At 38.2% G+C, this 14378-nt stretch overlaps 2 protein-coding genes across 3 annotated transcripts in view; one reads left to right on the plus strand and one right to left on the minus strand.

The window, feature by feature from the left end:
- The window catches only part of smarcc1a (SWI/SNF related, matrix associated, actin dependent regulator of chromatin, subfamily c, member 1a), a 30144-nt gene extending 29058 nt beyond the window's left edge, over nt 1-1086 (minus strand). For both annotated transcript variants that reach the window (XM_062422812.1, XM_062422811.1), the window contains exon 1: nt 867-1086. In XM_062422812.1, the coding sequence (XP_062278796.1) occupies nt 867-1058 (192 nt within the window). In that variant the 5' untranslated portion in view covers nt 1059-1086. The remainder of the gene's footprint in view (nt 1-866) is intronic.
- A 4694-nt stretch (nt 1087-5780) lies between these two features.
- LOC133983967 (uncharacterized) lies at nt 5781-9206 on the plus strand. Its single transcript, XM_062423182.1, has 5 exons — nt 5781-5844; nt 6688-7039; nt 7559-7713; nt 8353-8635; nt 8806-9206. The coding sequence occupies exons 1-5, from the start codon at nt 5781-5783 to the stop codon at nt 8954-8956; spliced, it is 1005 nt and encodes a 334-aa protein (XP_062279166.1). The 3' UTR covers nt 8957-9206.
- The last annotated feature ends 5172 nt before the right edge of the window (nt 9207-14378 follow it).

Consider the following 14378-nt stretch of genomic DNA (forward strand, 5'->3'; position numbering starts at 1 on the left):
CAAAATACAATTGCTTTTACACATTTATTTGAGTGGGAATATATAAATATTTTAAATGCATGCTAGGTTATATCTTCTTAACAGCAGCCTGTATGAAACATGACTGCATGGTGTCCCATGACTAACATAGTTAGTTAGCTTCTTAGGCCTCTTTTTTATTTAAAAAAAAGGAGAATAATCATACATCTAGTGAATTAAAAGTTGCAAATCTGAGCTGAATAACTAAACAGACAGAAGCTGCAATCTGCCGCTCATTTTGTAAACAACACTCCCCCCATGTGTGTGTGTGTGTGTGCGCGTGTGCGTCTGTTAGTGTGTGTGTGTGTGTATGTGTGTCTGTCAGTGTTTGTGTGTGTGTGTGTGTCTGTGTATATGTGTGTCTCTGTGTATGTGTGTTTATTAGTACTGAATGGGGCACTTAGCAAGCTAAACCTTGAGCTAGCTATCTGATAGTAGTAAGTAAAAAAACAAGCACCCGGCTATATTTTGGGGCACATTTAACACGAGCACGAAAACTTGCATAACACCTGCTACTCGCAAACAACAATACATGTGTGGAAAAAAAGCAGCAAAAAGTGTGTGTGTGTTTATTAGTACAGTTACTGAATGGGGCACTTAGCAAGCTAACAGTGAGCTAACTATCTGATAAAAACAGCTTTGCTCAATGGAAATAAATGGCGTCCGTCTATTTTTTACCACATTTAACACGAGTACGAAAACTCACGCAACACCTGCCACTCAAAAACAACAATAAATATGTGGAAAAAGCAGCCAAATTGTAGTAGTTAATTAAAGCTAGCTCGGTTAGCTCATAGCTCCATTGTGCCATCCCGCGGGCCTTCATAGGAATCAATGGAGCCTCTCACCTTCTTGTAGTGCTTTCCGATCCACAGCCGCACCGTCTCTAGCTGCGATATCGTCTCTGAACCCTCCCAGAATTTAGTAGAAGGTCCGCCGTCTTTTTTTCTTCCCACTGCGGTTCCTCCACCACCACCGACCGGGCCGGTGGCCGGTCCGCCCGAGCCCGTTCCGCCTGCCGTAGTCGCCGCCGTCGCCATTGTGTGTTTTTTTGTCTCCGCTGCGTTGTCTTTCTCCTCCGCCACAAACTCTCACCGTGCAAGTTTTCGAATGATATTGCGCAGCCGCAGACGTGTCGGCGCTTTTGAAGTCTCGCGAGATGTGGTATCAAAGGCAAGGCAGGGCAGCTTTATTTATTATATATATAATATAGTGCATTTCATACCTAGGGGCAACTCAATGTGCTTTACATAAGAAACAAACATTTAACAGTAAACATTGGAAACAAAAGAAACATAAAAACATGCAAAAATAAAAATAGAACCCAATAATAGTAAAAACATGGAAACATTAAAACATACAATAAAAAACAAAGTACAGAAAAATAGAAAGAGAGAGAAATAAAATAAAAACTAGAGTAGAATAGAGCATTAAATATAAGGTAGCAGCATAAAATAATGATTTGCTTTAAAATCATTAAAAGGACATACACAGTGCAAATGAAAGATTACAATTTAAAGTGCTTTAAAAGAGCTCAATCATAAGCACAGGAGAAGAGAAGTGTTTTTAACCTGTATTTAAAAATGGGTCAGGGTCCCCACACAGTCATGAAATTCCTGGAAAAGTAATGAATTAGGGATGGCCCAATCTGACATCAAATATAACGATATAAGACAGGCTGCATGAACATGGACCTCCCACTTTTACCATGTCAAAAATCAGTAGATTCATTTAATATGAATATACAAATCATCAATTTCTATATTTAGCTTTTTAATATCTTCTAATATGTGATCTGGGGCCAAACGCTTCCTCTGGATGTAATTGCAAAATCTTCCTGCCTACCTTTGTTAAACTACTTAAATGAAATCATGGAAATGGGCTAAAATATTATGGAATAGTTATAGAAAAGTTTTGAAAATTCATTGGTAAAAATGTGTGGGTTTATTGGAAATGTAGGCACCAAACAGGGTCACAATACTTTTTTTTTTTTTTACTGTTCATATGGATATTTTCTTTTTGTTTTTAAATATATACACATTAATATAGTAATATATCAATTATGTATATATGCGGCATTCCTGAAAATGCAGCCTTCGGTATTGCAGGAATCCCCTATTCATTGTCTCCTAAAACAAGTGTGGGGAAAAGGAAAGATGAGGTCAAGTTTGGACACATGGAGACAATCAAACATGTTATCTTAAAATTGATCTATTCTTTGCAAAGAAGGAAACTGTATAGAGATATGTTGGACATTGGAGAATCAATATTTAATAGGTCAACCTTACCAACTAAAGGAGATCTGGAGAAAACAAACTCCACTGGTCTGTACCAGAGGATCTAAGGTCTAAATAAATGACAACTTCTGACTGAGGGGGGCAGCACTACGCTGTTGCTGTAGGCACCAAACAGGGTTGTGTTTGTTAGTACTTTTACACAAGGGTGTAACTTTGGTTTGAGAAGTGAGGGACACACAAAACAAAGTTACCAATGTGATACAAAATCCAGGAAATATTGAAGTCATGATGGTATATTCTGCCAGAAAGTATAGTACCACCCACCAAGACTGGATTATCTCAGAGAGATACAAGTTCCTCAAAATTGTACCTGAGTACAAATACAGTACTTGGGTAAATGTACTTAGTAGAGCCGATATTATCAGACGATTTTGACTTTCTAATAACATTGCATTTGTGTATCGTGTATGGAACAAAGATACGGGACATCAATGACCTGAAGCAAAAGATCACTGATGCCATTACCTCCATTGATGAGGCTCTGCTGCAGCGGACATGGAAAGAAATTGAGTACCGTCTTGATGTGCTTCATACAACTAATGGTGCCCATATAGAGGTTTATTAAATGATTACATTTCCACAGATTTGTCTATTCATTTGCTTTTGTAATACATTTGTTAAATTGTAAAGAGACTTTATGGACACCCTGTATATCAAGGATTATGATCTTAGACATTTATTTGTCAGTGTTGCCAACACGGCCAGAAAAGGGAGAAGGGGAATTAGGACCACAGACCACTTACTAACGGGTCCAGACCACTAGCTTCAGCACCACTAGTGGTAGTGAACAGTGATCCATGTTAGCGATCATGTTCAGTGGACAGACCATTGAATTGGCTACAACCCTTTATAGCTTGATACACCTCACACTTTCTCCATGGGGTGCCGTTGTCACAACAGCTGCCTCTGTGGTATTTAGTTTTTCCATCCTGTGTCCTTACCTGCCTTCAGCAACAGTCTCACTTCCCCAGTGCCTTGCATTTCATGGACTCATAGATTAATCACCTGACCATTACATGCCTTCTGACTTTCCCATCTTTCCCAGTCACCTCTCCAATCATTCTATAGCAGATGGTCATCTGCCTGCAAACAAGCCCTTCATTTTCCTGATCACTCCATTGTGTACATACCTGCCCACTTATTATTGTCCTGATCCACAAACCGGATTTGGGAGTTGTTGTGTGTCTTTGCATTCAGGCATCAAACCTGATCTGGGAGTTGCTGTGTGCCTTTCCATTCAGGCATCAAACCTGATCTGGGAGTTGTTGTGTGTCTTTGCATTCAGCCATCAAACCTTATCCGGGAGTTGTTGTGTGTCTTTGCATTCAGCCATCAAACCTGATCCTGGATCCAGTTAGGTGAGGTAAGGTTTATTTGTACATCATATTCCATACACAAGGTAATTTCAAAGTGTTTTACATAATACATTAACATTAAAATTGAAAACAGCATAAAACCAGTACAGTAAAATGGGATGGAACCCTACATAAATCATATCATAAAGGTGCATGACCTAAGGAATAGGCCAAAACTTTCAATCCAGATGCCAAATAATGTAAAGCCTTAACAGAGACTTCAAGGAAAAAGGTTTTCATACACAATTTTGGAAGTAAGATCTTTGTTTTTTACCTTGTTATTGTGTGTTAAAAGAAATGGTCTTTTGTTATTATATGAATTCCCTTGTATTCTCCTCCTGGCTCATGTCCAAATAAGGTAGATGCTCTGGGTTTTGGTACAAGCAAATCATGACATGGGGTAAAGGGTCACACATGGCTTGGGGCCTTAGTTTTCTGTGTCTTGGGGACACATGACTTTCATGTAACACGTGTATGCAATCAATACGCTAATATACACTGACCAGTCACAGATCATTTCTTTGTTCCTTCAGAAACTATAATAGATTATGTTTGTTCTTGAGACAAGTTTATGCCCATTTTTGTATATGTTCTGTATCGTTATTGTATACATTTTTTCCATTTTAAACCCAGCAGTGTTCTATTATTTCCATGACCCTGTTATTTTGCAGTGCACAGGAGAAGGATCACACATGAAATCCCAAAAGACCTTGATTCAACTGAAGACAGCGTGGAATATCTGAGTCTTTGATCTTCAGAAAGTTCTAAAGAAAACCTAAAATGACTAATGGCGCTTTTCCACTACGCAGTTCCAGCACGACTCCCCTCGCCTCGGTACGGTTCCAGAACAGACCTTTTCCATTACAAAAAAGTACCTACTCAACGTGGGCGGGGTCGTCATAGCACGGCTCTGCGAAACTGCCGTGACTTCGTTTTATACGCGACACAAAACACATAAACAATGGAGGACATGGAGGCGATGGTGTACTTGCTGCTGTATGAGGTTTTCTGTCACACACAAAGCAAGAAAATTGAGCCGTATAGCTGTAACTATGGTAACGCTGTTGCCGGTATTTAAAAATGCCGGGTTTGATTCTGTGGGACGGCTCATGACTCTTCCAGCGACAACTCTTCTGACCAATCAGTGGCCGGCAGTCTGTCGACGTCACATTTTAGTATCGGCTCGGCTCACTTGGAACCTCACCAGAACAGGTACTAAAAAAGTACCAGGTACCAGGTACTATCCCTAGTGGAAACGCAAAAAGAACCGAGTCGAGGCGAGTCATGCTGGAACTGTGTAGTGGAAAAGCGCCATAAGTCCTTCATCCAAAGCCCCTTCAGTACTCAACTCTGCAAAGTGTCTGATGAGAACTAAGCCACAGTCATCAACTGTGTTTTATGTGAAATGTGACCTTTTCTCTGTGCTTGTTTTACTGACTGCTGTAGTGCATCTTCATGTTTTGGTGAGCCAAAAACAATTTTCCACCATTTTGGACAATAAAGATCTGATCTATTTCTATTCTAGTGTGTTTTATTCTGTTTTATTCTATTCTATTCTAAACTCAAAGGAGAAACATGGATTCGTCTCTGCTGGGAAAGTTATTTTACAAGCTAATTCATTTGCATATTAGTGAGTTCAGGGTGTAGATTTGTAAGCAGAAGGTGAGGTGTGTACTGTTTTGACAAGCCAATGTAAGATACACTTTGTTTGTCCCAATTGGCAAATTTGTTTTGAACCGCACTGCAGTTCCACACCTGATCATCATGTGCCAGCACATCACTCCATTGGGCATATATACCTGTTCACTTGACCAGATCATCAACATTGCTTCGAGCTTTTTCGTTCAGTCATCTGGAACTGATCCTGAAGATCCTTTTAACCCTTTCACAGCACAAACAGCGTGTCAAGGTATGTGGTTATAATAGAATAGTCATGCTCTCAAATACACAGTCGGGAGGGTTATTTAATTTTTCTCTCTATTGTCAAAGTCATTTTTATGCAATTTGGGTATCACATTTCTGGAGCAAATACTTGTTTTACTGGTGATAACAATGTACATTTTTCAGTGTGATTGAATTATCAAATATGTAATCTGTCTCAACCAGAATAATGAAAACCAGTTCAGTTCTGCTGTTGCTGGTCCTCCTGGGGACATGCTTGGCTTACAACCTTGGTAAGTATGATCTGGCTTTGTTTGTGATATCTGTGTAACAAAACATTAAAAACTAAAATTGCAACAAAATCCCAGTGCCTCCAAATGTTATGTGTGGTCATGTGTAAACAATAACAAGATGGTGGAGTGATAACAAATGTTCATTTGTTGGGAAGTGGCTAGTTTAACTTCACTTAGATGGTTAGTTTTATGTATAACACAAATCAAACTAAGGATATTTTATAGTTATATGTGTAATGTAGTGAAACATGATGAATGTTCGTTGGTAACACAACCCTCAATGTATTTGTTGCAGTCTATTAAACTAATTTTATTTGCATTTAATGTGTAATTTGCAGTTATTTACAAAAATGTCATTTTCATCTACATTAATACATATACTATAGAGGTCACTTGTTGCAACTCTGCAGCTCCACTCAGCTTAACAGAGCACCAAACAGCAAACAGACACAGTTAACGACTAGCTGGTGAACGTAGTGGAGTATTTAACAGCGATTTAACAGTCAGATATAAAAGAACCAAAAGAGTGAATATTGGCTTTACACTAGGTGGTAAGAAAAAAATCTCCAAATGAGTGATAATGTTGCTCCCTAACTGCTGGATGTGGTTGAAAGAAACTATTTGCTAACAAGTTCTCATCATCTCAACTTAAAGATAATGATAAGTCATTATTGTGTTCATGCTGCTAATGTGACTGAAAACGTAGTATTCTGAAAGTATTCACATCACATTCACATAGACCACAGGATGGGCACACAGGTTGTCTGGTGTGATAACTTAACTTCTCCATAGTGATAAGAAACATTAAGCTTTGCAAAAAAACTGCGTGTGTTCCTTCCACAGAAAATGTGGCTTTGCGTGGCAAAGCAACTCAGTCACAGCGCTTCAGTGGAGGCGGGGAAGTTCTGGCGGCTGCTTACAACGCCATTGATGGAAACCGTGAAGCTACTTTTTCTGCTGGTTCATGCAGTGTCAGTGCAAAAATGGCCAACCCCTGGTGGAGGGTGGACCTGCTGGAGAAGTACATGGTCACCACTATCATCATCACCAACAGAGGAGACTGCTGTGCAGACAAAATCAATGGGGCAGAGATTCATGTCACAAAGACGTTGCATTCTGCTTACTCTGGTTACTCTGGTAACTCAGGTTACCACGGTCACAGTCTGCCAGCATACCGTAATCAAAGAAACCCAGTGTAAGTGAACATACAGTAGTTACTCATTAAATACAGGACTTCTGCCTCTTTCTACAAAGACTAATTTTGACTGAGAATTATATTAATTTATATCTCAATTCTGTTTTATATTTATACATTTGCTATTAATGTAATTAAACCTTTAACCTAGGTCCAGTTACAAGCCTGTTAACTTAAAATGTAGGCAACGGCCATGGAGAATGATCAGTTCTCACAGATTCATGTGTGTCCATTCATTTCCTGTGACAGACAGTGTAACTGGACACACCCATGCATATTGGTGTGTGTGTGAGGTCACACCAAATGTAAACACTAATAAATCTTCCACTGTACTGTTGCTCAGTAATGCAGGCAGCAGAAATACTAAGACGCAAGAACTATGATTAATTTGTAACATAAAACATCAAAAATCATATAAAAGAAATTGAATGACCATTACATACTGTGAACAACTTTTTAAATTTTAAAGTAATTCAGATATGAAACACATTCATGCACTGTTTCCTCTCTCTCTTTTAGGGTTGCTGTAATTTCTCGTATTGCACCAGGGAGGCCTCATATAATAACTCTTGAAAAACCTGTGGAGGGACGTTTTGTGACTGTGTTTTTACCTGGTTCAGGAAAGATACTCCAACTCTGTGAAGTGGAAGTCTATGGCTACCGTGCTCCAACTGGTGAGAATGAAATATGTGGCTGAAGACACACAAATTTGATTTATTAGGTGATGCTGGTGCCTCATTTTCTGCACAGCTATGTTCACAGCAGAAGATGAACCACATTCATTTGAATGAAGAAAATGAGCAAAATGCTTCCTGCTTTGCAATCTGGTATCTATTTGAACTGAGGCCCCATTTACACTTGGTATGAACATATGTTCAGAATCTGGATACATTATCTAGATAATGACAACTAATCAATGGGTCGTTGCATTTACCTGGTGTTAAAATGTGTTCTCGTTTTCTTGGCTGTTCCTGTCTTGTAATCGGATCTGAATATGTAAAATTTCTAGATGGAGCTGGCAAACATATCAAATCCCAGATCAAGCAAAGTACTGCCTCAAACAAATTTGAAATCTGGCACATTTTGTACTGCTAACTGCTGTTGCATCCTTCAAGTTTTGCAATAAGCATCTGCACAATTATACAACTATCCATATTTCACTGCTGTTTTCCACTACTGGAAAGGTCAAAAATGTGCAAACAGTTGTGATTGTTGAGTTCAAGACATCCACAAATTGGAGCCACTTTGTTCTGCAGATAACAAAGAATACTAGGTATCACTGCTGATGTTTGTGAATGTGTCTTTTCATACAGATGTGAACCTGGCAGTCCTCGGAAAAGCCTCACAGTCATCATTGTATTCATATCTATGCGATCCATATCATGCTATAGATGGGTATCATGCCACCACATGGGCAGAGGGCAGTTGTTCTTGTACAAAATCGACACTTAGTCCCTGGTGGCAACTGGACCTTGGCAAAATCCATAAAGTGAACACTGTCAAGATAACCAACACAAAAAATTACCCAACATATCTTAATGGAGCTGAGATCCGCATCGGAAATTCTCCTGCACAAACTGGCACCAACAATCCCCGGTATAGTTTACAGTTCATTATTTGAAATACTACTATGACTAAAAATGAATGTGTCATTACGTTTGATAGCAGTAACTCATATTTATATTTACCTTTAAAATGAAAGATGAGTATCCATGTATTAAACTGATCATTCAATAAGTTAACAGTGTAATATCTTTTTCTCATAGGTGTGCTTTGATCACTAGCATCCCTGCCGGTTTTACGCACGAGTTCGACTGTAAGGGGATGGACGGTCGCTACATTATCATAGTTGCTCCTGGAAAAACTGTGTATCTGACCCTGTGTGAGGTGGAGGTGTATGGCTCTAGACTGGATTAGTTCTGGTGAGGTTCAAAATGTACAACAATGGCAATTTACATAGCTGGTATTTAGCTGATGCTCTTTTATAGATTCTGGTAGAAATCATATCTTAAACTTCACTTATGACATTGACATCATTAGAGACAACATATGGTTAGGTCACAGTAAAACTGCATTAATAAATGTTTGACCATTAGGGGGAAGAATAATTCCAAAACATGACAAACACAACCCCAACATCATCATCTAGTGGAATAAATTTGTTATGGCTAATTCACACATCCTGTCAACAAAAAACAGCATTGGTTTTAATTTATAGTCATGTATCTGCCTGCAGGATGAATGTTAATCCATTATTCAATCTTCTTTTTGGTGTCCATGACTCATAATAAAAATCTGTTCTACAGCTACAAGAGGCTGGCGAAGAGCTGAATATGTCATACGTCCTCCAATTCATGATGTTATGTCATCTGCAAAACATGCATCTTTTGTTCTTAATTTCACATAATTCTTGTTTTCCTGTTTTTAATCTCTGGGTTTGGCACCTGGACATTGGCTCTGGCAATTCCCACCTTATCATCCATTATTCAAAATATTTGGAGTCCTGTTCAACCTTCTACCCTACTATAAATTTACTACATATGTGTATTTGCCTTATGCCTTTGTCCTTCTTTGATTCTGTCAGTAATGTTGAAACCTTATTCTGCTTGCATTATTAAAGGCTGCATATCAATCAGTGTGCTTCTGTCTTTTCTTTCTGAAGTAGTGATATTAAACGATGCAAGTGTGTAAATCAGACACGATAAGGAAAACAGACTAAATGCTCTGTTGGCGATAATTATGTGTTTGTCACTACGAGTGACGCTTTTCACATTACACATAATAATGTCATTCAGTGTACTATAATTATCAACGCTGTATACAATCATTGCATTCATTTGGCAATGCATATAATGCCATATACAGAAATTCTGCCAGTAACTGAGAAGAGGCCTCAGTTCAGTCCCTGGTGGTGACTAGACCTGCTGAAAACCTAGTGTTTTCTCTTAAGTTAACAAACAGAGAGTCTTCCTCAGAATGACTCAATGGAGCTGAGATCTGATTACTTACAATAATAATATAAGTATTAAAAGTAACTAATTGGAGCTGAATACTGCTAAATACTATTTTAACATTTTCTCATAAAAAATGTTTATTCCCTGATGATGACACCAAATATCCAATCATTGTGGTGCAGCAGATTGTATGGAAATAAAAGTAAATGTAACTCTCCCATCTATCATTTACAATTCCTAATATTATAATTGTACGTCAAATCAGACATGGTAAAAAAGGAATTAACTTATTTTTCAGCAAAGTATTTTCTGCTTAATCTTCTAGGTGTGCTGTGAACACAGACTTCATGTATGGCTCACCAGTAAAACTTTAAATTGTACTTCACTGCAGATACTGTTATATGCCCTCAGACAAACCAGAATTATAGATTAAATATATGAATATCAGCCTACCCAACAATCCAAAAAAGTCAAGTGTGAAAGAGGCCTTACAACATTTACCGTATAAAATGATGTGATGATATTAACCATATTAAAGTGATTCTTTTTCATTTAAAAGTGGGGTGAGTCTTATACACCGGTGGGTACTAAACAGCAGTAAAATACAGAGAGAGGTTGGATATGATTATAGGTATGTAAAAGGCCGTCCACACTAAGAATGATCACTATAACAATAACTATAAACATAACAATGTGAGCGTCCACACTTATGAAGTATAACGTCCTATAAACAGCGGTGTCAAACACGTGCTGCGCGCTCCAGTAGTTTCAGCAGCTAATTAAAATAGATGAGCTATTGATGAGCTGTTACTGCTGTATGTTGTATGGAAAAATTGAAAAAAATAAACCCAGGCGAGGTTCACTGGTGGGTGCTGATTCAGTGTATTGATCAGAAGTATTTACACTAGTTCCGGACAGCAGCTGATGTTGAAGCACGATCTGCAAAAGCTCACAGATGAGCAACTGTTATTGAGCTGTGGCAGCAACATAGAAATCTCTTGGCACGTCACGATTTCGAAATTCAGAGGTCTACAATTCGATTTCTAAAACGATTATTGATGCATCTTGATGAATCTCAATCTCAATGTATCATATCCTCATTTTTCTTTATTAATTTTTCATCAATTGATACACGAAGTCAGATAAATATTAACTCCCTTTTTTATTAACAAAAGTAGATAGATAGATAGATAGATAGATAGATAGATAGATAGATAGATAGATAGATAGATAGATAGATAGATAGATAGATAGATAGATAGATAGATAGATAGATAGATAGATAGATAGATAGATAGATAGATAGATAGATCTATTTATCTAACCAATTGACTATTCATATACATTGTTGTATTATATTTATGTTTTTTATTCATAGAACGTCAATAGTACAACACAAAATGCAGCATACAGTGCAACAGTAAGATAGAATAATGTAGAATATATATCAAGGATTATGATCTTAGACATTTATTTGGCAGTGTTGCCAACACGGCCAGAAAAGGGAGAAGGGGAATTAGGACCACAGACCACTTACTAACGGCTCAAGACCACTAGCTTCAGCACCACTAGTGGTAGTGAACAGTGATCCATGTTAGCGATCATGGTCAGTGGACAGACCATTGAATTGGCTACAACCCTTTATAGCTTGATACACCTCACACTTTCTCCATGGGGTGCCGTTGTCACAACAGCCGTGGTATTTAGTTTTTCCATCCTGTGTCCTTACCTGCCTTCAGCAACAGTCTCACTTCCCCAGTGCCTTGCATTTCATGGACTCATAGATTAATCACCTGACCATTACATGCCCTCTGACTTTCCCATCTTTCCCAGTCACCTGTCCAATCATCCTATAGCAGATGGTCATCTGTCTGCACACAAGCCCTTCATTTTCCTGATCACTCCATTGTGTACATACCTGCCCACTTATTATTGTCCTGATCCACAAACCGGATCTGGGAGTTGTTGTGTGTCTCTGCATTCAGCCATCAAACCTGATCTGGGAGTTGCTGTGTGCCTTTCCATTCAGGCATCAAACCTGATCTGGGAGTTGTTGTGTGTCTTTGCATTCAGCCATCAAACCTTATCCGGGAGTTGTTGTGCGTCTTTGCATTCAGGCATCAAATCTAATCCTGGATCCTGTTAGGTGAGGTAAGGTTTATTTGTACATCATATTCCATACACAAGGTGAATTCAAAGTGCTTTACATAATGCATTAAAACATTACAAATAAAAACAGCATAAAACATTGAGATCAAAATCTGAGTCAGAATCATGCTCATTCCTGAGTAGGTTTGCCCATAAGCTACAATGAATTTGTCTAGGTGTTGTGTTGCATAACAGTCATAAATATACATACAATTACATATTCCTAAATAATATAAAAAGAAATAAACAATATACAATAAAATATATATGTAAAATATATTCTATGTGAGAAGACCTGCTTCAAGTTTACATTTTAAATGGAAGAGAATGATATGGATAAAAAATGGACCAGGAAGCAATTCACAGCAAAATTGCAGAGGGAAAAAATTGACAGTTTGCCAAAAATCAAGAAAAACTAAACTAAACAGAGCAAGCAATGTAAAGGGTATTACTGTGGAACTAATGACCGACAGGGATTGGGACAAATAAGTTAAATGTACATTTGACAAGTTTAAATCCAAATGAAATTAGACACAAAAAATGCATGAGAATTTGGGCTGACTGGGTTTGTTGCCAGCTGAAGCTGAAAAACATGAAATATTGTATAAAGCCATAGACTGTATATAAAATGGACTTAACATCCATGACGTCACCCATTGGTTTGTGGACTGCTGCTTGGAAGCGAATAGTTTTGGATCTGGGCAGCGCCATCTTGAAGATTTCCGGTGCAAAAAACACGGATTCTACTTATATGGGCATCAGGAGGGGCATGAGGCGCCCTCCTGAACCTGTGAACCAATCAACCTGTCAATCACGATGTAGCCACGTCCTAATGCATACCCAGCTTTATCAAATTTTGTCAAATATAAAATCAGGGAGGCCAAAATGTCCCAAATGAACATCATACTGCATTGAAGAAGGCTTTAAACTAGCGATTGAGACCATAAACATATTTTGAAAACGTTTACTGAGGTTAGAAATCAAGTGAGAAGTTGGTGAATTCTCCATTGACTTGTATAGAGACCGAAGTCCTTTTGACACCAAAACGGTCGCCCCCTGGTGGCCTTTTGATAGAATGCAGTTTTAAGTTACTTCCGCGTTGGCATCATTTCAGAGGACCAGAACTCCCCGCCTGTATAAAGCCAAGATGCTGAGTATCAATGCATTTACTGATAAGGTTAACATGTGGTTGACAAATGTGTCCTGCAAACCACCAATCAATGGTAACTTAAATAATGGTTGATCATCCACTTTCTCACTGTTAACTCAGTAAAGCCACAGAAAGCTGCACTCGAATCCTGTGCTGCTGTTTTGCATAAAAACGTGAAAGAAAAAAACATCTCGATACTTGACACTGAAATTTCCGCTTCCATTGCTAGATTGGCAGTGCTATAGATCAATGATGGAAAAAGTACAGTAAAATGTATTCTTAACTCTGCAAAGTGTCTGATGAGAACCAAGTCAGTCATGAACTATGTTTAATGTGCATTGCAACCTTGCCTGTGTGCTTGTTTTACTGACTGCCTTGCTGTGTCTCTTTAGTTACCCGAAGACAATTTTTTACCCTGTTGGACAATAAAGATCTGATCTATTTCCATTCTAGTGTGTTTTATTCTGTTTTATTCTATTCTATTCTAAACTCAAAGGAGAAACATGGGTTAGTCTCTCCTGGGAAAGTTATTTTACAAGCTAATTCATTTGCATATTGGTGTGTTCAGGGTGTAGATTTGTAAGCAGAAGGTGAGGTGTGTACTGTTTTGACAAGCCAATGTAAGATACACTTTGTTTGTCCCAATTGGCAAATTTGTTTTGAACCGCACTGCAGTTCCACACCTGATCATCATGTGCCAGCACATCACTCCATTGGGCATATATACCTGTTCACTTGACCAGATTATCAACATTGCTTCGAGCTTTTTCTTTCAGACATCTGGAGTTGATCCTGAAGATCCTTTTAACCCTTTTACAGCACAAACAGCGTGTCAAGGTATGCGATTGTAGTAGAATAGTCATGCTCTCAAATACACAGTAGGGAGGGTTGGATATAATTACTTAATAGTCATTACTCATTCAGTTTGCAAAGTAGTTACATTGTTATGCACTTTGGGTATTCAGTGTCTAGAAAAAATCATTGTGTTATTGGTCAGGCGTGAATATCATACATTAATAGTGATAACAATGTAAATTTCTTCAGTTTAATTCTATCATTGACACTGTAATCTGTCTCAACCAGGATA

The sequence above is a fragment of the Scomber scombrus genome, chromosome 7, assembly GCF_963691925.1.
Source record: "Scomber scombrus chromosome 7, fScoSco1.1, whole genome shotgun sequence".
Lineage (NCBI taxonomy): Eukaryota > Metazoa > Chordata > Actinopteri > Scombriformes > Scombridae > Scomber > Scomber scombrus.